This window comes from Vanessa tameamea, chromosome 20 (assembly GCF_037043105.1).
Source record: "Vanessa tameamea isolate UH-Manoa-2023 chromosome 20, ilVanTame1 primary haplotype, whole genome shotgun sequence".
Taxonomy (NCBI): domain Eukaryota; kingdom Metazoa; phylum Arthropoda; class Insecta; order Lepidoptera; family Nymphalidae; genus Vanessa; species Vanessa tameamea.
The window spans coordinates 4,207,851-4,231,272 of NC_087328.1; the positions used below are offsets into that span (position 1 = coordinate 4,207,851).

At 32.6% G+C, this 23,422-nt stretch overlaps 1 protein-coding gene across 7 annotated transcripts in view; it reads right to left on the minus strand.

Moving 5' to 3' along the window:
* Positions 1–837: 837 nt before the first annotated feature.
* Positions 838–23,422, minus strand: part of LOC113401756 (DE-cadherin) — a 176,619-nt gene continuing 154,034 nt past the window's right edge. For 4 of the 7 annotated variants that reach the window (XM_064218064.1, XM_064218062.1, XM_064218063.1 and 1 more), the window contains 12 exons: positions 23,013–23,054; positions 17,032–17,223; positions 16,173–16,328; positions 14,243–14,440; positions 12,850–13,066; positions 12,353–12,571; positions 5,379–5,603; positions 4,794–4,924; positions 4,455–4,590; positions 3,701–3,901; positions 3,084–3,236; positions 838–2,678 (listed from right to left, as the gene is read on the minus strand). In XM_064218064.1, the coding sequence (XP_064074134.1) occupies positions 2,554–2,678; positions 3,084–3,236; positions 3,701–3,901; positions 4,455–4,590; positions 4,794–4,924; positions 5,379–5,603; positions 12,353–12,571; positions 12,850–13,066; positions 14,243–14,440; positions 16,173–16,328; positions 17,032–17,223; positions 23,013–23,054 (1,995 nt within the window). In that variant the 3' untranslated portion in view covers positions 838–2,553. The remainder of the gene's footprint in view (positions 2,679–3,083; positions 3,237–3,700; positions 3,902–4,454; positions 4,591–4,793; positions 4,925–5,378; positions 5,604–12,352; positions 12,572–12,849; positions 13,067–14,242; positions 14,441–16,172; positions 16,329–17,031; positions 17,224–23,012; positions 23,055–23,422) is intronic. The other 3 variants (XM_026641773.2, XM_064218065.1, XM_026641772.2) reach the window with 1 other exon arrangement.

Genomic DNA, 23,422 nt, shown 5'->3' on the forward strand with positions numbered 1-23,422 from the left:
AAAAGATTGATGGTGTTTCTCTCCATAAGTCTCGGCCTAGATCTCATGGGATAACTTTGGACATATCACTTTACAGTGCTAGTTGAAATTACGAAAATAAGTACTTACGTGTAGATGATTCTTTATTTAAAAACAAATGAAACATTGACGTTTGAAATAAGAAATTTGTATTTATGACGTTTGAATGTGTAAAACGTTTTGTGATATGTGATGTTAAAAATAATGACATTTCATCTCTAGACCCGTTACATAAAAAAAAAAATTAAAACAGTTTAATGAAATTATAATATGTTTGTATAAAGTTGTACAACATGTATTTTAAAAGTCAAATATCGTTTAAATAAATTCCTCCCGTCGGGATTATGCCATGAATGATGATGCAAATTTTTTTAAAAGATAAATTTTGTTTACAACTTACAAGCACATTTAAATCACGAATGTCGTCATTTTAAAATATGTTGTCAGATTGAGGTATACTTTGAATACCGATTTAAAGTAATACTCATGCTATCTTTCATGTTGTTTGTAAAAGATCTTTTGAGATAAAACATCATTGGTTAAAGGTATATTTTATAAAGAAAATAATAATATTTATTTCTTTTATTTGAAATAAAAATACTCAAGAAAGTCTGTTACTAATTCAATACGTTCTCAAATTGCGTAACCATTTTATACAGGTGTAGTCTTGGTTTATTTCGAAATTTATACAAACAGTGATCGGAAATTTAAAAGTAGTATTGAGAAATTAAATTTAAACATACTAATGATGTTTACCAAACTAACAGGAATTACTTGTAATTGAATTAAACCCCCCCCCCTCATACCCCCTCGCATCAAATGATGACTCGACATATGGCAATAAATTAATTACAGACTTTCGGTATACTTTTAAATATGTGATCCTTTACAAAATTACTTAAAGGCAAGATGCGATGTTTATTGATATATTATACGATTATATTATGTAATAATATATATATCAGTATTTTACGTTAGACAGATGAAATAAAACGAAGTATTCCTTACAATTCGTTGATATGCATAATTATAAGACACCTTGTATTAGTTTAGCATATAAAAGTTACTTAAACATATGACATAAGATTAATTGTAAATTATGTAATCGATATAATTTACATATTTACATTTAGGCCTAGTTTATACGGAACTCGTGACGAAATTAATATTTTTTTTAAACTTCGAACATGAAAAAATAGCTATGCAAAATAACGGTTTTCTGCCTTAAATTAGATAGATAGTTTCCTTCCTGTAAACGATAAATTAAATTCTCTTAAGATATAATTATGTATTTGAATATTTATTAAAGAACTAATTTAACTATAAAACGAGTGTTTGTTTTTTTTATTTCGTTCTTTATTTAAACTACATTTTTTTTAGAAATGGACGCTTTACAAAATGAGCTTTATATATAAATAACAATTTTTGTTTGCATGAGTAAATATTAAAAAAAAAATTGTAAAAAAACTTAATATTACTTAACGATAACACGAATCGAACGGAAATTACAATTTCGGGGTGTGGGATCGAAGATCATCTATTCACTTTAGCGACTATAAGTTTCTTTAATTCTTGGACTTTTTTCTTAAAGATTCAAGCCAAAGTGACTAGAGTTCAAAGAGGATCTTTTGGATACGAAAACTTAAAATTACATAATCAACATGATGGCACTTAACTTTAAAAAATACATTAAAAACTTTAGTTCTAACTCTCATAAATGCTGCCAATAATAATACTAAAGAAATTAGTACCTCAATGCGTTTTGTCACAATAATTTACAATCATACAAAAATAATGTTAAAAAAAAAACAACTATATTAGGTACATATAGTGTGAACTAGCCTTAAGTTACAAAATCATACATAGTTCGATCTTACGCTTAATATATATAAAATTACATACAAGAAATAATTTAGGCGTATCTACAACGATGCCCAAATAATGTTACAAATCAGTCATTTCTTACAACATTAACATTTTAATTCTTTCCAATATGTAATTACATATAATTTACAAATTACACTTTTGGATAAACACACATTCTTAAGAACAGTATCGCAATTCTTAATTACTCGCGTTCTCTCAGCAACATTTACTAAATTGAAGAGAATATTATGTATTAAAGCCGGCTACTACCCTCCAACTTCCAAATCCGAAAATAAGAACACATCCGAGAATAACGGAAGCGTAACGTCAAAAATTTTCAAAGAAAAAAAAAACAAAAAAAGAATAATAATACCGTTGATATAATAGCATTTAATGTATTTCCAAACGATTTGGCAATCCGAGCGGACACAAGCCCACAAAACGCCACAATAAAAAAAAAGTCCGACAAACCATCGCGTAATTATCACAGGCTCGAAGTTTTAAAAGTCCGGTGGGTTCGCGATGCAACATTCACTCGATACACGAAATAGAAATAAGGCATCTCATAGCTTGGTCTTACTTGGTCTGGCCAAGCTGTCGCGGCAGATCCGCCCCTATGCCGGCGGCGCGAGGTCGGCAGTCGGGTGGCTACACGAGCCAGGCGTGGCGCTAGCACCACGACTCCTCGTGCGGCGCGCGCTCGTCGTCCGAGTCGCCGTACATGTCCGCCAGCTTGCGGAACCGCGGCCCGAACGTCGACAGGTAGTTGAATTTGAGATCTTCATCGTCGGTACCTGGGAAGAGACGAATATTTATATCCATCGTAGCAGTATGTCGTCCTGATCGATTTTGGCTACTGCGAGTAATCTCATCAGCCCAACCAAATACACAGGGTAGATTATAGTGCACAAGTGTGTGCACAAACACAGGTGCACTCTCTATCCTCACTCTCATAATCCGATGGGACGGCAAATCCGACACGATCGGAAAGGCTTTAGGCGCACGATCAACGTGTTTGCGTGCTTTCGAGACACGGGTATGTACACACTTTCAGACTACGGGCCGTTACTGAGGATTTTTCGGGGTCTGAACCCTGACCTCGGCATTTGCGGTCTTATATCTAGCCACTAGACGAACGAGGCTGAAAAGTACCTTTATACAGAAGTATGACAAATTAAATGTGAATAGAGTCAACTTACAGCTAGCTAGCGATGAAAGAGATCCACTAGTATCGCCGTCTCCCTCGTACGCGTAATGTCGCACGTCGTCGTACGGATTGATATCTGGATCTCGGTCAAGGACCGACTTCTTGTCGTCCAGGAAACCGGAGATGTCTGGTGCTGCTCCAACCACTGAGTGAGAACATCACATGATTATAATTACATCGATATCAGTTATATTTGTCTTATTGTATTAAGTTCGTCGATTATTTTTTCGCTTAAAGACAAAAACACTTTTTACTAAATAATACGTAATAACTCGAAATTTCTTTGGAAATATGCAGAAATTATAGGTCTTTTGAACTTGAGATAAAATTAGTAACACAAAAAAAATATTATGATTATTTTTTAATCTTTTTAGACAAATAACTTATAATGAACCAATTAGTAGAGTAAACCTCTTAATTATTTCGCTTTTGCTGAGAAATAAACCTCTCTAATCTCTTCCTCTCTCCTAAGCCCCCTAAGTCGGATGTTTGTTAACACAAACTCCTGTCCTTGAGTTATATATACAGTACATATCGTACTGTAATCGTACTGTTCTATTCTGTACAAATGCCACGACCGGTTCATCGTATCGAAGTTGCCAATAGTACCTGGAGCATGCATGAACGTGGCGTCCGTGTCGGGTGGCGGCCCGTCGTACATCTGCCGCAGCACGTGCAGGTCGTAGCCCGCGTCCCCTTCGCCACCGCCCTCGTCCTCATACGCGATGATGTTTTCTCTGATGTCGTCTAGTTCCTTCTCCGCCCACGCGTCAGCTCGCTTGCGATGGACGACTACAGCTAAGAGGAGAACTGGAAGAAGAATTTAGTCTTAGAACTCTTTCTTTATTTTACTTCGACCTAAATATCTTCGTTTTCCTAGTAATGGAATTAAGCGTTATTAGAGTATATTTGAATGTTTTTAAAATAAATTAGCAGTAACGACTTACATATGGATTATGAAACCATAAAGTTTAACCTTAATTAAAATATTATTTATGGGCTGTTATGTTTAACACTGATTTATCTTCCTGTTTTTTTATATCCAGTAGGTTTTATAACCAGAATCAGGTTTGGCCACCTGTTAAGTGGTCACCACTGTCCATAGACATAATAAATTTTAGCCAATTCTTACATAGCCAATGCGCCACGAACCTTGGGGTTATGTCATCGTAGATTTGACATTTGAAAAAAGTATACACAATATTATTTTAACAATCACCCCGAAAACATCCATAAATAAAATTCCAAAAATTAACTTAGTATTAGTACTCAAAAACGATATTGGAGACAAATAACTATAATATCAGAAATAAAAAAAAAATAATTGTAACGCTAATCTTAAAGTCGACAATTGAATACTTACTTATCAAGATGGCGATGCACACTAAAATAGCCACGAGGAAGTTAGTGTCGATGCCAAATGTAACGGCAGTGAATACGCTCTTCTGACAGCCGGGATCGGCATTGCGTTCTACGGACGGCCTGCCCAAATTGTACATCTAGGAACAAAAAAAATACTTGATCATATCATTGTTACAATAAAATTGCCAAAGATTTGTCGAAAGATGACAAATTTGACAAATGAGATATAATTAGAAAAATAAAATCTAAAACAGATTTTATCTTTATCAAATTCTAAAACTAATATCTTAAATATATCTCATATTTTATGTACGGTGATTATTAAAAGCCGTAAACTTACAAAATCGTTATACGTAAAATTGCTGATGCAACCCAAAAAGTGCTGGTTTGTAGGAACGTGCCGCCATCCGAACGCCCGTGCTAGACCTTGCAAATCCACGCTAGCGCCGCCGACCTGGAGCGGGCCATTAACTGTAAACAAATTATAATATTATTTACTAGTTCTACTAATACATATTTAATCTTCAAATCAGCTTTTTATAACGCGACGAAGAAGTTATTCGTTATGCGTGCGATGGCTCGTTATTTTTTAGATGATTAACGTATCTAATTATAAAAATATATGACATTTCAACAATTCCATTTGTGTCAAAAATAAATGGAGAATTTGTCAATTCCAGAAAATAAATTTACCATAAAATTGTCATAAGTTAAAAGTTAGCGTCAGCGTTAAACCACAAATATTTTCATCCCTGAATATCGAGATCAAGATAAAATATCCCCCGAAGTGCTTGTCACCAAACACCTCTTGATTTATGTATGGCCATTGAATGCAGCGGAACGAAAAACAAGCTAACTGAGATATTTGTTGACGTTCAATGTGAATTTTTCCAAGAATTTAATAATATGATCGAACATAACTTACCGTTGAGTATTTCCCTCGGTCCCGTCGGCGCTGCAAGACTCATACATGTCGACAACTTGCATCTGTCTACGAACATTTCTATGGAACTTCTCATGAGGACTATTTCGATTAGATGGGGTTTGCCGTCAGCGACATGCACAACACTGTTGTTGAGACGTGTCGTTCCTGATCCATAATTTACCAGCAAAACTGGGAAACCGTCTACCAACTCCAAAGACATAAAGTCTGCAACAAAAAAAAAAGTATGAAGTATTGAAATATTCCCTCATTCAAACAGCAATGACATTATTATCAGTTGCATAAGATTAAATCAGGAATATCTAAAGATACACGACACAATATTTCGTCTCCCTTGTGAATTAAAAAAAAATATTTCATACACGTAATTTTTTTTTAAATTTGATATTAAAAGTTTATTTTGAAATAACAAAATAATGTCCGTTAGATATAGCTTCGTATAATGCATGGTCAAGCTATTTAAAATATTTACTGTGCAACACGCTTAACACTCTTGCAAATTTGCCAAAGTAACTATTATTCTAATTTAATTAACACTATTATACATTTCTAAGAACTTGTAAGGCTATTATGGAGCCGCACTGTTAATGTGCAAATAACCTTAGCGTCAACAACGTTGGCTAAAGCTCAAGGATTATAACGCAGGCTTTAATGTTTTGGCTCAAGCGTCGAAATTTTGTAAAACAGCTCATTATTAGCACATAATACGCTCTATCTGATATCCATTGAGTCTGGCACACTCGTAAAGAAACTGTTACGTGAGGCATATTTATAGTTAAATATCATTTATTTCGGTTTTATTGGTTTGTTTTTATTTGATATCCAATAGATTTTGGAGATCGATAATAATAAAAACCTCTACGTCGTACAATTATGGTAATCTTGTAATATTTTATGTCGGCAAGAAAAATGGATATAAAAAAATATATTGTCAAGAATAATTTAGAATTATTGGCAATCTCTGGTACCGTGCCAGAAAATTTCTAGAAAATATACGATCTAACCCCTATTTTTCACATTAGTTTCTTCTTCTAGTGCCTTTAAACTTTTTTTTTTAATCTAAAGCTAACTACTCATTTTAATGATATAATTTAAAAAGTACGGTCTGTTTCTTTTTTTTTTTCAAGCCAATAAATTCTTTTTTTACAGTTTCAGAATATTAGGATATTAGCTTTACAAGACAGGCTATATAATAAGTAAGTTTATATTTTATACAATATGACTTATACATCATACTTCATATTGTTGTTATGGTTATTTCATTGTTTTTATGGTTATGTTGTGTATCACCATAAATCGAACATTTTTGTCAAAATAGACTCGAAGCTGTGAAATACTTGAAAATGATACGCGATCATTTACAATAATTATAATATTTAAGGTAAACACGCATCGCAATAACGTTTCACATTCGATTTTCAAAATTATAACCGAAATATTATTAGCGTTAAGCGTATTACATTTTTGCGCGATAAAGTTGTCGCTTTCACTAAACCGACACTCAACACCAAACATATCACGTGTAATTACGAAGAATTCACGTCTATCATCTTATAAGCTCATGTCGTGCCATATCATTGTTTTAATGACGTAACACGATCCCAATATACCGAGACATGCTTCAAACTGAAACAACAATCCTTAGCCGTGTTATCTTTTTGAAGGTATTAATTACGTGCAAACATTGAAAACGAGGCAGTGTAAACAGTAACGAGCCTAAAATAATTATATAATCCTCGAAAAGTAAGCAATCGTGTGAAAAAATTGGTACTTTATCACGACCATCGTGTCCATAAATCATAACTCCGTGCAGGCTGTCAGTCATTACGTGATCATTAAAAAATCATTACAGTGACTAAGGAAAGAGGCGGACACGCTCTGCACGTCAATTGTTTATACGTACTTGGGCTGGCTTTTATATTAGATTGGAAATTTCCTGATCACTTCATTTGTAAAAAACTAGCTGATATGTTTTTATTTAATCACTTTAGAGCACCTTAATGCTCTTCATTTTATATAATGGATTCTATGAAATATTTATTTAAATTTTAGAGTTTAAATGAATTCTTGAACACTTTTGACTTCGAAAAAGTTCATAAAATCTTGGTCTATTCAAATATTTCTTTAATATTAAAAAATACCTCAAATAATTTCAAAGCAAGAATTTAATTTTTTTTTTAAATATAGACTTATTCGTTACAATTGCTGGTTGACTGTCAAAAATCTATCTTTGATTCGGAAAGAAAAACCGGCGTTAGAAACATAGCGGGTTCTCAAATTTCACAATTATGGGCTTCAGTACAATATCAAAAAAAAAAAATTTATCTTAACTGCCTGCCAGTATAAAAAATCATTAGTTTAATGTCATAAGGGTTCTTTAACACCCAAACAATCCATAATTTCTTTTAAATTTGATTAATTCATAGGGGAATAAAACTCCGAGCAAGCGTCGGGTCACAATTGTGATTTTCGTCGGAAATCATTATTCAAGTTGTTACGCCGATCAACTCTGACATATTTATCGTTAAGTCGACAATGTCGAGCTTTCTCGAACTCAATTTTACTTAAATACTTCCCTGGCTCACTGAAGTCGGTTGCCAATAGTTTCATTGTGCAAACGTAAGCAACTTTATCCGAAGGATTGAAAGCGACAAAGGTGAGATTATGCTAGATTCGGTGTAACTCTCTTTTAACTTTACCGCTCTTGTAATACCGTACTGTATTATCGGAAATGTTTCGTATTTTTACATTGTAATTCTATTACTTATAATGTGCAATATTGTATGTATCAATTTGAGTGCACTTTAGTAAAATATTACCGAAAGAAACTAACAATTAAATTTTATTTTCGATCATTACGTGCCATCTATTGATTTGTGTTATGTTCCAATAATAATTGTTGACGTATGAACAATGAACATTAGTATTACATGGTTGGATAGCCGATAAAATATCAGTGATACGATTGGTCCGTGGACTAGACAAATATCAAGCATTGGTCACATACCACAACAGGCATCTTGAGATATCATTAAATACAGCATGTTCCATTTTTAAATAGAACTTGAAGTATCAGATATATTAAGTTTATTATATTTAAATGGTTTGGTGAATAAGGCAGTGTGTAATGCAAATTAATAACAGGTTGTGCCTGTACATAACATCTTATTTTATATGATTGAAGGCACATCGAAAGTATCATAATAGGTTTACTTTTACCTCAATTCATTCGATTTAATAATAAGATGCAATTAACCACTTATAATAAAAGCATATAGTGTTTATGTGTCTCATTAAAGTTGTATTTTTTCTATGTATATAAAAGTATATACATTAAAATTTTCCACTTCTCTATAAGTAATCAAATATATTATTGACAACGTAAAAGACCTATTAAAAGAATCAAACATTGCAAACTATTCGATCTTTTAAGCTATTCGTCCTAGTGTTATATTCTAAGCCTATAATTACACCGGACTTTGTTACGCGTCGATGAGATGAAAAAAGTGCTAAAAAGTCCGTCAGTCACGACGGGCGTTGTACGGTTTCAGTTTTTCTTTTTTTTTAAATAGTGAATATTTGCAGCTGAATAAGAAATTAATTAATTACTGCAAGATTTGCCATATCAACAACAATAGAATGGAGTACTTTCTGACTTGACTGCTCGTCAAGCGTGAGTTCAAATCAGGGTTTTTCTGGTCCAATTTAGTAAACCTAAGTGTATTCGACACGAATTAACTGACGTATCTGTTGCGACAAGTGTGTGCAATCCACTTAACCGTATTGCCAATTTGGCAACGCCAGAAGAAATATTTGCTCGCTAGCGAAAACCTTGCCAAAGTGCAAGTGTATATTACTCTTAAGATATTTATTGCGCTTTAAGTGTAATATTTACTGGAAGATGATTATGCTTAGAATGACCAAGGATTTATGATTTTGTTTTTTAATAATAATTGACTCAAATTTTATTATTTTTTTACCCAACACTTAGGATAGGATTTGTGAACGAGTTTAACTTGACAGAGTAATAAAAAACTTGATTCGAACTCGGCACCTTGAAATCTCCAGTCTTAATTTGGTCACTTATACAAATCGTAGGTGGAAATACACTTGCAGCGATCATACCTCTAATAGCATCATACGATTTCTCCACAAAGCAAATAATAAAGATGTCCTACAAATAGTATGAAATGAATTTTGGTTAGGTCAAGGTGTGACATCACTGCAGGCACAGGATAACAAACGGAGTCCGAGATGGATCAAGTTTCAATCTTGAGTCTAGTTTTCATCCCTACTAGGTGTCAGTAAAGCCCTGTAAGGCCAACAGTATTACACCATGCAGAAAAAATTATCTGGCGACCTTAGTTTTGGCATTTCTTTTAACTATCCACCTAGAATCAATATTATTTGATTTTACATATCAATTGTATATGACGACCTCCGTGGTCGAGTAGTGTGTACACCGGTTTTCATGGGTACGCTACTCCGAGGTCCCGAGTTCGATTCTCTGCCGAGTCGATGTAGAAAAATTTCATTAGTTTTCTATGTTGTCTTGGGTCTGGGTGTTTGTGGTACCGTCGTTACTTCTGATTTTCCATAACACAAGTGCTTTAGCTACTTACATTGAGATCAGAGTAATGTATGTGATGTTGTCCAATATTTATTTATTTATTTATTATTGTATGCCGAAGGGAGGACTCACAGAGAGTGTTGAAGTATGTCATAATATCTGTTCCAGATTATTGATAGATATTGGCCCAATAAATTAATTATTATCAGTAAATTGATTAAATCAAATGATACAGTAAAATATCGATATAGCCATTATTATTTCATAGTCTGATCTACATTCTCCAAACGTAAAAGGTAGTTTTGTTCTTTATTTCATTATCTATGCAAACATTATAAATACGAAAGTAACTCTGTCTGTCTGTTGCTCTTACACTTGAACTCCAAGGAAGGACTTAGCCTTTTATACTTATCACGTGGTAACCGACAAAACAAAACACAAGTACAATCCCATGTATACCTAAATATTAGTCGTCTTCTATAAATCTAGTCATTAACGCCGTGTTCACACAGTCAATGCGACGGTGCGATGGCAGTCTACAATATAGATTCCTCTATGAGATAGTATTATTGGATTACTTAAGGTAACCATTAATCATAAATACGAAAACGAACACGAAAGGTACCGCCGCCATCCTTCGCTCTTTCATTTTAGGGTGACATTAGTTATTTAAGTGTATCGCGTCTATGTAGTCATGAATCATGAATTAGTTTCAATATTATGGAATAATATTTATGCTTTAACGCAGATGGCTCAGTGGATTGGATTCCTAGGATGTTAAATGAAAGTTACAGGATCTAATCCGGCTAGGAAAGTAGCAGTGCAAGGCCTGTCTAGCACAAGTTGTTTTACTGTATAACATATAACATTTAGTATTGGTTTTAGTGGGAACATGACATATAAGTGCAGTTCTTGTTCAGACCTTAGGTATTTTTTTTTTGTACCTCTGATAACGTGTCTGAAAAATTTAATGATTATTTATAAAATACAATAGTATTATTTATGATAAACAAATTGACTTTCATTATATAAGCGTTATTAATTTATTTTCAATTATTAAAAGATAGATCAGCTATCCTTTGACAACAATTGTTTCATTATTTCTTTATTGATATCAAAGAAAACCACTCGATTAGAAAATCGCTTTCAAACGATACTTTAAAATGTTGCCATTATTTTCTAATACAGATCTATGCTTGTTCAGAAATTTTAAAAACATTTTATCGTTTCGAAACTTAAAAAATAACATTTCGTTTAGAATTAATTATTCAATACGTTTACTCTTTGTACATAGTTAATCATTTATATTGTTCTTTGAAATGAAGCGAGTAATATTAATAAAGCGTCTTAAGTTACTTGAAATAGAACAAAGACATTACGTGGGTGTAACTATTATAAGAATACTGTAGCTATTGATACTACAAGACATAGAGAGACGTGTATTAAGAATATGTTTTTAAGGGAGGGGGGGGGGGGTCTCGTTGGGCGTCATATTTTCTCATTCAATTAATGGACATGATTAAGGGTTATTTTTATAAATAAATCTACGTTTCTGGGATAAGATGAACGCGTCACGTCTAAAATGCACAAATATGTACGTACTTATATATATATTTTTATACTTGCCCTGAAGCCGTTCAGGTTATAAAGTTATACTTAGTAGAAATATTTTAAATACGATTATAAGACAATGATTAAAAATTTCATTGTACATTTTCGAAATTGAAAATATTGTATGAAAGATAAGTGCTGTTCAACAGTTTTATTTCGACGTTATTAATTACTTTTACGAAAATAGAAAGCAACATATAATCTTACATAAATTAATTATGTAAGATTATATGTTGCTTTCTATTTTTGAAACGTCGAAATAAAACTAATAATATTTATTATATTATATTATCTAAAATAGATAGGATGTAAAAAAATATATGTATATATGAACTGTGACTAAGCCGTTGGTTTATTCGCGGCAGATCCTGCTACGGGGTTATTGGTTCAAACCCCAGGTCAAATCGATAAAAATATATTGAATTTTTCTGTCGAAGAAATCTTAGAAACAGTTCAGGGTATGGAAGCTAGAAATGTCCTACACACTCCCTTGCTTCAGAAGGCAGGTAAAGTATGTTCTGCGCTTAAGCTTTTTCTGGTCACGGCAGATTTTCCGTCCCATCGGATTATGAGAAAGGTGGAATAAAGAGTGCACCTGTCTTTGAGCACACAAACGTGCACTATCATGGCCTATAATCTGCCGCTGTGACCGAAATCGGTCAGGACATCATCCTCACATAAATACAGAAATACATATATCTACTGCTTATATGCAATAAAAACTCCTTATAAATATTCGTCTATAATAATATTTTTAAAGATAAAGAACACTAACCTTGAACATCCAAAAGTGGGTTGAATTTTAACGGTCCCAAATAGAATATGAGACTGTTACTCGTGTGCGAAGTGACGGTGAGCGTGACGTGGCCCTCGTGACAAGCTGGCGGAGCTGGGTACATCGCCCAGCCGTCGCCGTGGAAAGCTATGCTGGTTTGTTCACAGTGAGGTCCATTCCAGCCTTCTGGGCACTCACATTTGTCAGCGAATGGGGTACCTTAGAAGATAAAGGGCTCTGTTAGTTGTTGCTGAATTTAGACCTACCATATTATGCCGAGATGGATGATCGATCGGCTAGATTGCGTAAATCTTAAGTAATTATCAAATCGGGTCAAGAATTACTTTTATTCATATATTGTGTTTTTATAACTACGTGGTCGGTATATGTATCAAAGTGACCTTTTATCCAGCACTGTTTTGGCAATTGTATTAAGAAAACAGTTCAAAATTAAATTACTTTCATAAAGTATTAAATGATAATTTGGACTAATTTACCTCCATTCAAGCACACGAGCGGTTCTTCAACGTCACAAGTACACTCGGACTCCACTCTAGCGGAGACACCGACGAAACTGGTTGTGTTCGTGTACACAGAGAGCGGGACATTGTTCTTCATCAGGATATTACGACAAGAGTCTTCACATTGTTCTTTTTCTATTAGACACTCGTCTATCTTCACCATGTAGATTTTCGCTTGGAGTTCCTCTTCCAGCTACGAAGATATTTTTAAATTATTATACTAAAATTTATCACGAAACTTATGACCTAACTATTGAAACAAAATGTGGATACATATAATAGAATCTGAGATGCCTTGAGCCGACTGTAACTGGTTTAATCATTAATTTAAGCTTCAGGCAAAACGCAAATACGAGTTAGAATTCGCCAGTAGAATAAATGATCAATGGACTATATCTGCCTAGTATTTTGGACCAAGCCCTAGTAAATATTTTAGCATTTATCATTAAAAAAAACTAGTCATTTGTTTTAATTTTCTACTTGTTTTGCTATTTATTACTAATTTAGAAATATTAAACTATTTCCTGTTTAAAATTACATATACGTATTTATGTTGGTATGAGTATGGTAAAACATTTTTTGTTACAATTAAGTCACGTTAGTTCAATGTGTTGTATATTATTTGCGATTTTTACTTCCTATTCGCAGTAAATGTTGAATTGTAGATAATCGGTATCTGCCTAGTGTAGTGGTCGCTTTATATATCCTCCTCTATTGCTAACGAGGTCATTAGAACGAACCCTAGCACCGATTTAACCGTACGAGTTAAAAATTCCGAAGCAATTGCACATTAAAATACCTTTCCGAATACGCTCGAACAATTCGTCAAGATTAAAACGGTAGATTAGGTTACAATACAAGACGGATATGTCACATTTTTACGAAAGAAATCCTTAATTTGGAAATTCCTTTGTGAATTCATAATGATTTATTAATTTCCAGAAGGACTTCAGTTTTCGTAGCAATTATATATATATTTATATTGGGTATTATTTATTTGAATAACTTACCTACGTTAAAAACTTAATTTGATATAAAAATAAAATTAGTTACTGTAAACGTGATGAATTTAGTCTCATTTAATGTTCGATTTATTCCACTGAGCCAGCGACTTAGGGAACTAAGATGTTACGTCACTTGTGCCTGTAATTACACTGGCTCACTCAGCCTTGCAACCAGAACAGAACAACACTATTGTTGTTAGGCGGTAAAATGTGTGATGAGTGTCCATAGACCATAGTTTAAACAATATAAATGTTAACTTTCTAACTATGACAATATCGTGCTAAAAGCAGTCTACTGTCACTTGAAGTATCTGCTATCATTTGTTGTTTTGAATAAATAAAAGTATAGAGTTTTTGTGAAATACCTTTTCCTGTATCCCGATAACCATACTATCTAGCTTCTCAGCTTCAAAGTACGGCGACCCGTGAACTGAAAACCGGACATCCAAGAACGCGTCCTTGACAGTCAACTTGCTGAATACCGTGAAAACGTCAACATTATCCATTGACTTGTTATAAAGTTCCGATAGACGACGATGTAGTTTGTCCTTTTTACTCGTGCCCTGCGGAAAGAAGACAGATATAGTATTTTGTAGTATAATATCTTAATACATTTATATTTGTATATTGCTTTTATTCGCGAATAACGATTTTATTTATTACAAACAAAAATCCTAGAATTATGTCATCAATACAATACATCTTAAAATATTTTTAAATTATTAATTGCATTTATTAAAACAATATACAATAAACTTATAATTAATTTTTCATTTCAAACTTTTCTCGGTCCTATTTTATTAATTCTTCGGATGAGAACAATTGTGAAACACAAGTTTCAGCTTCAGCCACGCTCAAAGCACTCGCATATGAAGTTGCTGATGAGAAACTAAGATTAAATAATTTATAAATATTAAAATTCGAAAGTTCGAGGTAATCTACATTTTGTATGAGAAAATTAAACTACTGCAAATATATCGCATAATTTTCACGCGATATTCGCTTCTTATTGTTACCAGGATGACGTACTGGCTATAGTAAACGCAGTTTAATCAGGGATTAATTACGATCAACCATGTCAATGCATTGATATCAAACTCGCCGACAATAGCTTGAGACCCGTAACTTCAGCTAAGTTGACCTTGGAATGTTACCCCGCAACCTAATAATAAACTTTCTACAGAACAAGTTTCGGCTTAATATTAAAAGGATTCGCATATTTATTTGAATGTGAACCTTATTTATATTGACATAAAGTTTTTATTCCATTCGAATAAGAGTTTATCCTTTAGGTATTTCTTCCGATCGTGAACTTGTCGGGCTACACAAAATGTGGAGTTCCGCAGTTGTTTGAATTTTTCCTCGTTCAATTTTATAAGTCACGGCTTCCTTAACATCATTAAAATATCAAAACTATTATAAAGTCGCTGATTTTTTATAATAATCACTATTTGAATTTTTAAGCGAGATATAATCGTTGCATTAGAATATCAAATGAATGCATTTCATACGCCTTTGTATCCGTGTAATGGTATCTTTTATGCGTCTGAAATTAACCGGGCAAAGCTGTTAAATCCTACTTTGTCCGCATATGCAAACTCGTATTATATTATTATCATTATTTATAGTACAACTCAGGGCAGGCCCCGTATAATACCCAGTTGGGTGTTTAAGATACAAATGGATGTATACAGTCTAATCTTGTAATCTCTTCGAGCTCAGTTATAATGAGTACAAAGTTTAAATAACTTAATAGACTATGACGGTTATGCTTCCCATGTGAGTATATGTTTAACTCTTAGTGCGTTTATGAAGCTGTGTTCACTCGAAATTTACAACATTATACTGCAGTATATACATAATTTCGGCTTGGATATTATCCAAAACATTTCAAGTAAAAACCTCAAAGGAGCCTCCATCTTTGAGGCTTGCGGTTGAATGTGTGAATGCATTTCTAATAAACAGCAGAGTTAAGATTTAAGATTCATTTACTTAGTTTCAAAGATTTTATGCTTAGACGTATATTTAGAACATTTTCAGTGTTCAACATAACTTTACATAACGAGTTAAACATTTAATTTAAATATATTTAACGAGGTCAGACCATGAAAGCCACGGTTTGTATTTCAAATATTTTCTTAAGGAAACTCTTAAGACTAAACGTAAAATATTCACGTAGGAAATAATAAAATGTTCAAGAGAACATTCGGTACATTCTGAATGAACATTGCACTCTTCGAATCCTTGTACAAAAGACACTGTCAGTAAGAGGATAAGTGATACTTGTTTACTTACATCTGCTTCAGGAATAATAAACTCTTCAGCGGTGACGTTCACGAAGCGGATCGATCCGGATTTGTCGACCGCTTCCTCGGGTATCTCCTTTATTGTCACGTTCACTGTCGCCTCCACCCAGTGGAAGGGCACGAGCGGTTCGTTTTCTTCTGTCACCTTTAAAAATATTGAAAATAATGTTAATAAATATACGTAGATTATTGAAAACGTTGCCAATAATCACGAACTTGTTTTGTTGACGTTACTAAATTGGACGTCTATTTTAGCGGGTTTATAAAATTGTTTCTCAACTCAATATAATTTCAAATTAACTCAGACAAACAACGCATTGCGACAACCGTATAAATATAATCAAAAGCGAATCGGCTTGTTCAAACTAAATTAAATCGCCAACAATTTATACGGAGTTAGAATAGAAATAGGCACGTTCTACCTAGACCTCATAGCTCAGTCGGTCAGGTCACGCGGCGAGTGTTTAACATTTAATTATTAACTTCCCCACAACTTCAAACCCCAGAGAACTGCAAACATAAATAGAACGGGAGTCGCTGAACTCTTTTCAGACTTTATTAATTTTTCGACGATAAAGATAAGATTAAGGTTAAGATTTCAAAAAATTTAATATGAACGATATTTTTGACGGTCTGAATGAGAAATTTTGAAGCTTCTGGAGCGGAATTATGAATTCGTGAGATTTCAGCAACGCGAAAAGTATTTATGTTACCAAAGTCGTTAAAAAATTTTATACAAAGAAAGGATACAAATGAAAAATTGTTAGTAGAACTGTTTTTCCAACGCTACTTTTCTTTTTGCTTAATTTGTTTGAAGATAACATCACTAATATAATCTGTATACTTACATTGAATCGTAGCACGTAAGTTCCATTGGGTGTTCCCTCTTTCATGGTTATCATGCCAGTGTTACTGTGAACATCGAAGTAGGGGCTCCTCTGTTCATAAGAAGGCAACCACATAAATCGCTTATCTGGTAGGTCCCAATCATCAGGATCGTTAACGAAGACTCGTCCTATTTCTGTATCCGGTGCTTCGCCCTGTAGATATGTACAATAATATAATTTCCTGATAATAATTGTGATTAAAAAAAAAACTGAATCTTTTACGGCAATTATTTAAGAAATATTTCCAAAGTATTCGATTGGTTTAAAATAGAGTTCGATTTGCTCTTGTATTTTAAAAGAGCTCTTCAATTCATTTTTTTGTTTAATTAATTTTCCAAGCTCAGCTTTCCAAAGTTGTTATCGCGTTTTGAATACTATTGAAATATCGTTACATTGATTTAAAAATGTTTATATAAGTTTAATAAACGATCAATTAGCCTAGCACTAGTAATTTCTGCGCCAAATAAACGTGACATGCATTCCATATTGGTTGTTATTAAAAAAAAAAATAGTTCCTGTAAATTCATTCAAAGACTACCCGTCTTAATCTAAACACATATAATAATTCGATATTACGTTAATATTTTTATATACTATTAAATAAGACTCTTATTTTTCAGTATAGCAATACTATAGCTGAAATTTAGTTTTGAGCACAATATATCACTAATCTCTATTAAACGCCTAGACTAACATGGCAAGCTATTTCCTAAGTAACGAGTCGTTTGGTATAAACTTCATTAGGAGTAGAACCTCCTGTCGCATTTGCGGGCAAGTCGTCGCCTCATTAAGTAAGTCGGTTCTAGCTCAACACTTACTATATATTAGAAATAGGATGTATTGAATGATACAACAGAAGCAAAATGTCATATTTCATGTTAAGATTTTATTTCTAAATTAAATAATAAATCTCTTGTGTTTGAACACAAATGTCTAGTTTTAGATATTGTTTCAAATGTTATATCTAAATAAGTTTGCGATTCGCTTAGATTATTTACCGTCACCGTTAAAGCTGAGAATGCGTTGAAAAAAATAGTGTGCAACTCTTGACCATTAAGTACGTACACGCACACAAGTGTATAAAATAATCAATTTTTGCGAGTGTCAAGCGTAGCTTTCACGCTCTGTTAGGTAATAAATTTGATCCGTCTGTTTCACTTATTTTGTAGTGCGTCTCTATCTAAACAAAAATATAAACATGAGACGAAATGATTCGCTATATAGATGTGTGTATAAACGATGAATTGTTAAAATGAATAAACCGCTTCAAAGTAAGGAAAAACATTAATAACTGTCAATTAAATCAAAGAAAATTTTAATGCCAGCTCTATCACTACATAGGCACTAAAAAAGAAAAATATACATTTCCTTATTAATACTTAGATCGTCTATATATTATCTTTTCGAGATATTCATAATTAAAATTAATTTCATAACACGTATTATTACGCAACAAAATTTTGTAAAATCAAATCATGCCACTTCTGATAATTTATTTTCTATGGTTTGGTTTCAATTCAGCGTGACCTTGTTTAAAGTAATGAAAACCCAAGAGTCGAAACATAAATAATATACTAACATTTTTAATAATAGAAGTGTATGCTTTGATAAAAAAGTGTTTTTGCCCTAATTATGCTTTAAATATACGTATATAAAGATCGTATCAGACGAAATTAACGATGAACTAGCTACCCATCCCGACTTCGTTTTGTAATGGCCCTTTAATATATTTTTTATATGGGGATCGCAGGATTACATTTATTTTGATACGGATTAATCTGTGCTACAAATAAGATGAACTACAGTTTTCTTTTATTTTTCCAACTTTAATTTGTAAAAATTATTACTTTGACTTATCTTTGACTGATTGATGGCCATCGCTGACTTTTAGACTTTAGAATTTTTAAATATATATCAACCATGTTAAAGTACCCGAGCGAAATTTATAAAGCACAAACTTTCAACCCCCGTTTCGTTCGAGTCAGTTCTTAGCGGATGTCGACACCCCATACGGAAACTACCTGCCAAATTTGTAGGTTTTATAGTTTCTGAGATTTCGTGATTAATCAGATAATACTATTTCTAATCATATTCAATATATGTACTTATTTGATTGACAAAAAAAAGACCCGCCGAGTTTCTTTCGCCGGTTCTTCTCAGATCAGGGTGTTTCCTTTTCAGAACCGGTGGTAGTGTTTAATTTGACTATCAATAAGTAAGTGTAATGCTTCTATGTTGAATAAAGGAATTTGAGTTTGAGTTTGTGTTCGTGTGTGTGTGTGTGTGTTCGGGTGTGTGAGTGAGTGAGTGAGTGAGTGTGTGTATGTGTGTGTGTGTGTGTGTGTGTGTGTGTGTGTGTGTGTGTGTGTGTGTGTGTGTGTGTGTGTGTGGTTGAACCGATTCCAATGAAATCGTTTAAGTATTTTTGTAGATCCCTGAATGGTTTAGTTTGGGCTCTGAAGGCGATCGGTAAGTAATTAAAATTCTTATTTCACACGATCGAAATCGAGGCGGACAGTTTGCCTACTATAGTTTTGCCAATGTTTGCTTGTGAAACACCCGATAATTTTCTCTTTGACTACGTTGCCATAAATACCTATATCCGTTAAGACGGAATCTTACAACTATAAACTAAAATTATATGCAAGTTTACTCATTAACATCTATAGAAAAACGAACAAACAAAACTAACATCTTAATAATATTGATTTTCCTAAAATAATAATAATAATAATTAAATAATGGTAATGTGTCGATTGTAATCTCAAAAAAAGAACAATGCTTATAATATTTTTTAAGCACTTTTTAATTGCCACATTACAAAATAACAATGAAATTTCAATATACCGTCGCGCTCGAAATTTAGATTATACTGAAAAGCACCAGTAAGAAATTTAGTGCTAACTAATTTCTACCAATTAAATTACGTGTTGGGAAGTCGATTAAATACCATTTAATCGTAATTTATGCTGCATGAAAATTAACGTATGTATACTGTTTTATAATCAACGGTTTTTTATCATCCATGTGATATCATTCGATTAATTGATCGATTTCTTGATTTTTCAATTTCTTATCAGTTCTTCTCGGTAAAATTTACTTTCCTGAATAACTTTAAATTTAATTCAAAACTGTAACATGACGATTTAAAAGGTCGTTTTATGAGCATATGAATAAAGATTTTGAATGTATTGATCAAATCTTAATTATACCTTAAAGTTTATCGTATTTAATGTAGTACGTGTTAAAATATTGAGTAAGTATACTGAAGACTACTAAAACTTTTCCGGAATAAAACCACTGCCGTAACTAAGCGGAATCAGGGCAAGGCAGTAAAAAGTGTTTCCCCCGTAATCCCAGTTTACGTACGCACCGCACTAAACCCACTTTCATTAAGGCAAAATTAACATTTTAATAGCCATATATTATAAAACTAGACGTTTCCCGCCGAATCGCGCGAATATTTCATAATTTTTTCATTTATATTTTAGGTTTTATTACATTAGCTTTTTCTTTTAATTTGCAATATATATATATATATATCTATATATATCTCGATTGTTTAGATCTTCGCCTATATGGACTATATGGAACAGAGTAAATGAAAGAATACTTAAATAATGACAGTGACATTTCAACAATTTTACGTCAGTGTCAAAATAACGTTTTTTTAACCCTCTTGGCACAAATAAAAGCCAGAATAAAAAAAAAAAGAAAAAACTTTTTTTAACCTAAACATCATTCAATCAGACAGGAGTATTCATATAAAAGAAGAAAAAAACGCAAATTAAAAAACAAAAGCTAAGGCTTATCGGATTGACTAAATCATTCACGTTCGGTCGCCAATCAGATCAGATTCACGGTTCGTTTTGTTTCACTAAATAGTTTACCGTTTCAACTTTATTTGAATACTTTAAATCTATTGACACATTTTATTATCACGATGTATATGACACGTATATATCTGACACACGAGTATGAATCGTTTAATAAATAAAATTAATATTATTTCTGTACATTTAGGTCATCTGATGGACACATTCGTTCATTAGGTTTAAGGTTTTTTTTACTAACTAACAATTATATTTCCACAGGAGTTCGCAATCGTGCCCTATCTCGAGTTTATATTTTGCAAATTTAAATACTAATCCGTCATTTATATTACTTGGTGGTAAGGCTACGTTCAAGCCCGTCTGGGTAGGTACCACCCACTCGTCACATATTCTTTCGTCAAACAGCAATATTTAATATTATTGCTAATTTAAAGATGACTCATTTTTATTTTAGGTTTAAGATGTTACATATCACTCCAAAAACACAGCAAAATAAACTATTGCTTTTTACCGGCAAAATTACCAACGAGTAGGTAGTTGGAACACAAACAATACCAGTAAAAATATTAAATAAAAAAATATTACATAGAATTTTTACTACTTCAGGTAAAGGAATGTCTTCTAAAAATTGCAAATTTGAGTTTTGTAGTTGGAAATAAAATTCTCAGTTGGTCGCAATTGCAAGGAGGAATCGTAAAATTGTTTATAGTGGCTTGTAAAGAGCAGTGGATCTGTTAACACCATTGTTACAGATATTTCTTGGTTTATTCGATATATTGTAGCACTCGAATCCATATTTTATGTTAATTTTCTCACAGATACAGATTCAGACACTATTTATTCATCATTATCATCATCAGTTCCACTTCTGTACAAGATCTCCTCAAAAGCCGGTCTTGCGCTAAAATCATCCAGTGGCTTCCCGCGACCCTCACCAGAAAAAGACTTTATAATAATAATTAGAGTTTCGCGAAAAAAATGAGCACTCATGAAAATGCTACAAAATCAGTTTCAACATCCACGCGGGCAAAGTCGCGGGTCATGTAACTTGGAACCGATAGTAGAATTTCAGTTAAATTAATCTTGTAAAATTAAGATCAAAAAGTGCTCGTGAATAAAGGACATTTTAATTTGATTTTAATGATACTTAATATTATTTCACAGCAGACGTATTGCGTTAAAGGCGAACAAAATTTACGCCAATTATTAATTTAGTCATGCAAAAATGAAATAAAAATATAACCAACATGAAAGCATTTTAATTAACTCTATACATATTAAACGTCATTAAGATTTTAATTTCGAGAAACGTTAAATGGAATCACACGAAATACGATTACAACGAAATTTTATTTCGCGTCATTTTACAGCCAATAAATACTTGGTTACGAAATGTGCGTATTTAGGGCAAACCCTATAACATACTAGCGAACCGACCCGGCTTATCTATGGGTGCAATTAATTAATAAAATATATAAATATATTTATGTATACCTTAGCATATAGCATTCAGGAATAATGTAGCTTACTATAAGTGAAAACAAAAAATAGAATAGTATCATGTATTCGATTTAATGGTTCAACGAATGGTTCAGCGTTATTGAAATCATAATAAATGTAGCTCCAATAAATTAAACTCAAACAAGACATAACACAAAATGTATCCACCATCAGATAACAAATCAGATGCATGTTTTGCTGATACTGTATAATTGAAGGTCTGATTTAAGCGGCAAGTGTTTATTTATCTTTTTAAATTTTATTTTATTCTTGGGTGCCTCGAATGACGCCTCTTCAACGGGTCACTGTTACACTAAATACTCTTTTGATATATATATATAGTCTTAAATAAACGCGTAATTTATTGTGTACATTAATAAATATATGTTCTACTTTACGTAGTTTATAATTAAGCGACATTTTTGGAAAAAATACTTATAATCGATTTGGTTTATTCGATACAAAATAAATGATCTAAAAATAAAATCGTTTAGTAAATTAAAAAAGAAATTATGCATTTGAATTTGGAACCATCCAGAACGTACAAACAAAAAAGAACGAACGATTTCTCCTCTCCTTTTGAGACACAAATTGCCAATTTATACTCACATAATATCGCCAGCTGTATATTTCGTTGAAGTACGTTTCCGTCTGATTGCATTTTGGGAAATAATATCATATTAAATATTACATATATAAAATATACATACAGTGTATAATATTTTTATAAATCGATGTTACATAAGTGAGCAATTGACAGAGTTATAAGTAATCCTAATTTTGACTGATCCTGATCGAAGATGTTTTAATTGCAGAAGCATAAATATACACATTATAAATACATCTCGAGATATTCTTATAGAAATATTGGTCCTTCTTTTTTGGATGGCAGGGCAGTTAGTACAACTAATTACGGTGAATTTTGTATCGATACTGTGAAATATATCAGTGCGTATGCCACGAAACCTATATATATATAACACTATGTTTATAAATACGCATATGAACACAGCATTACA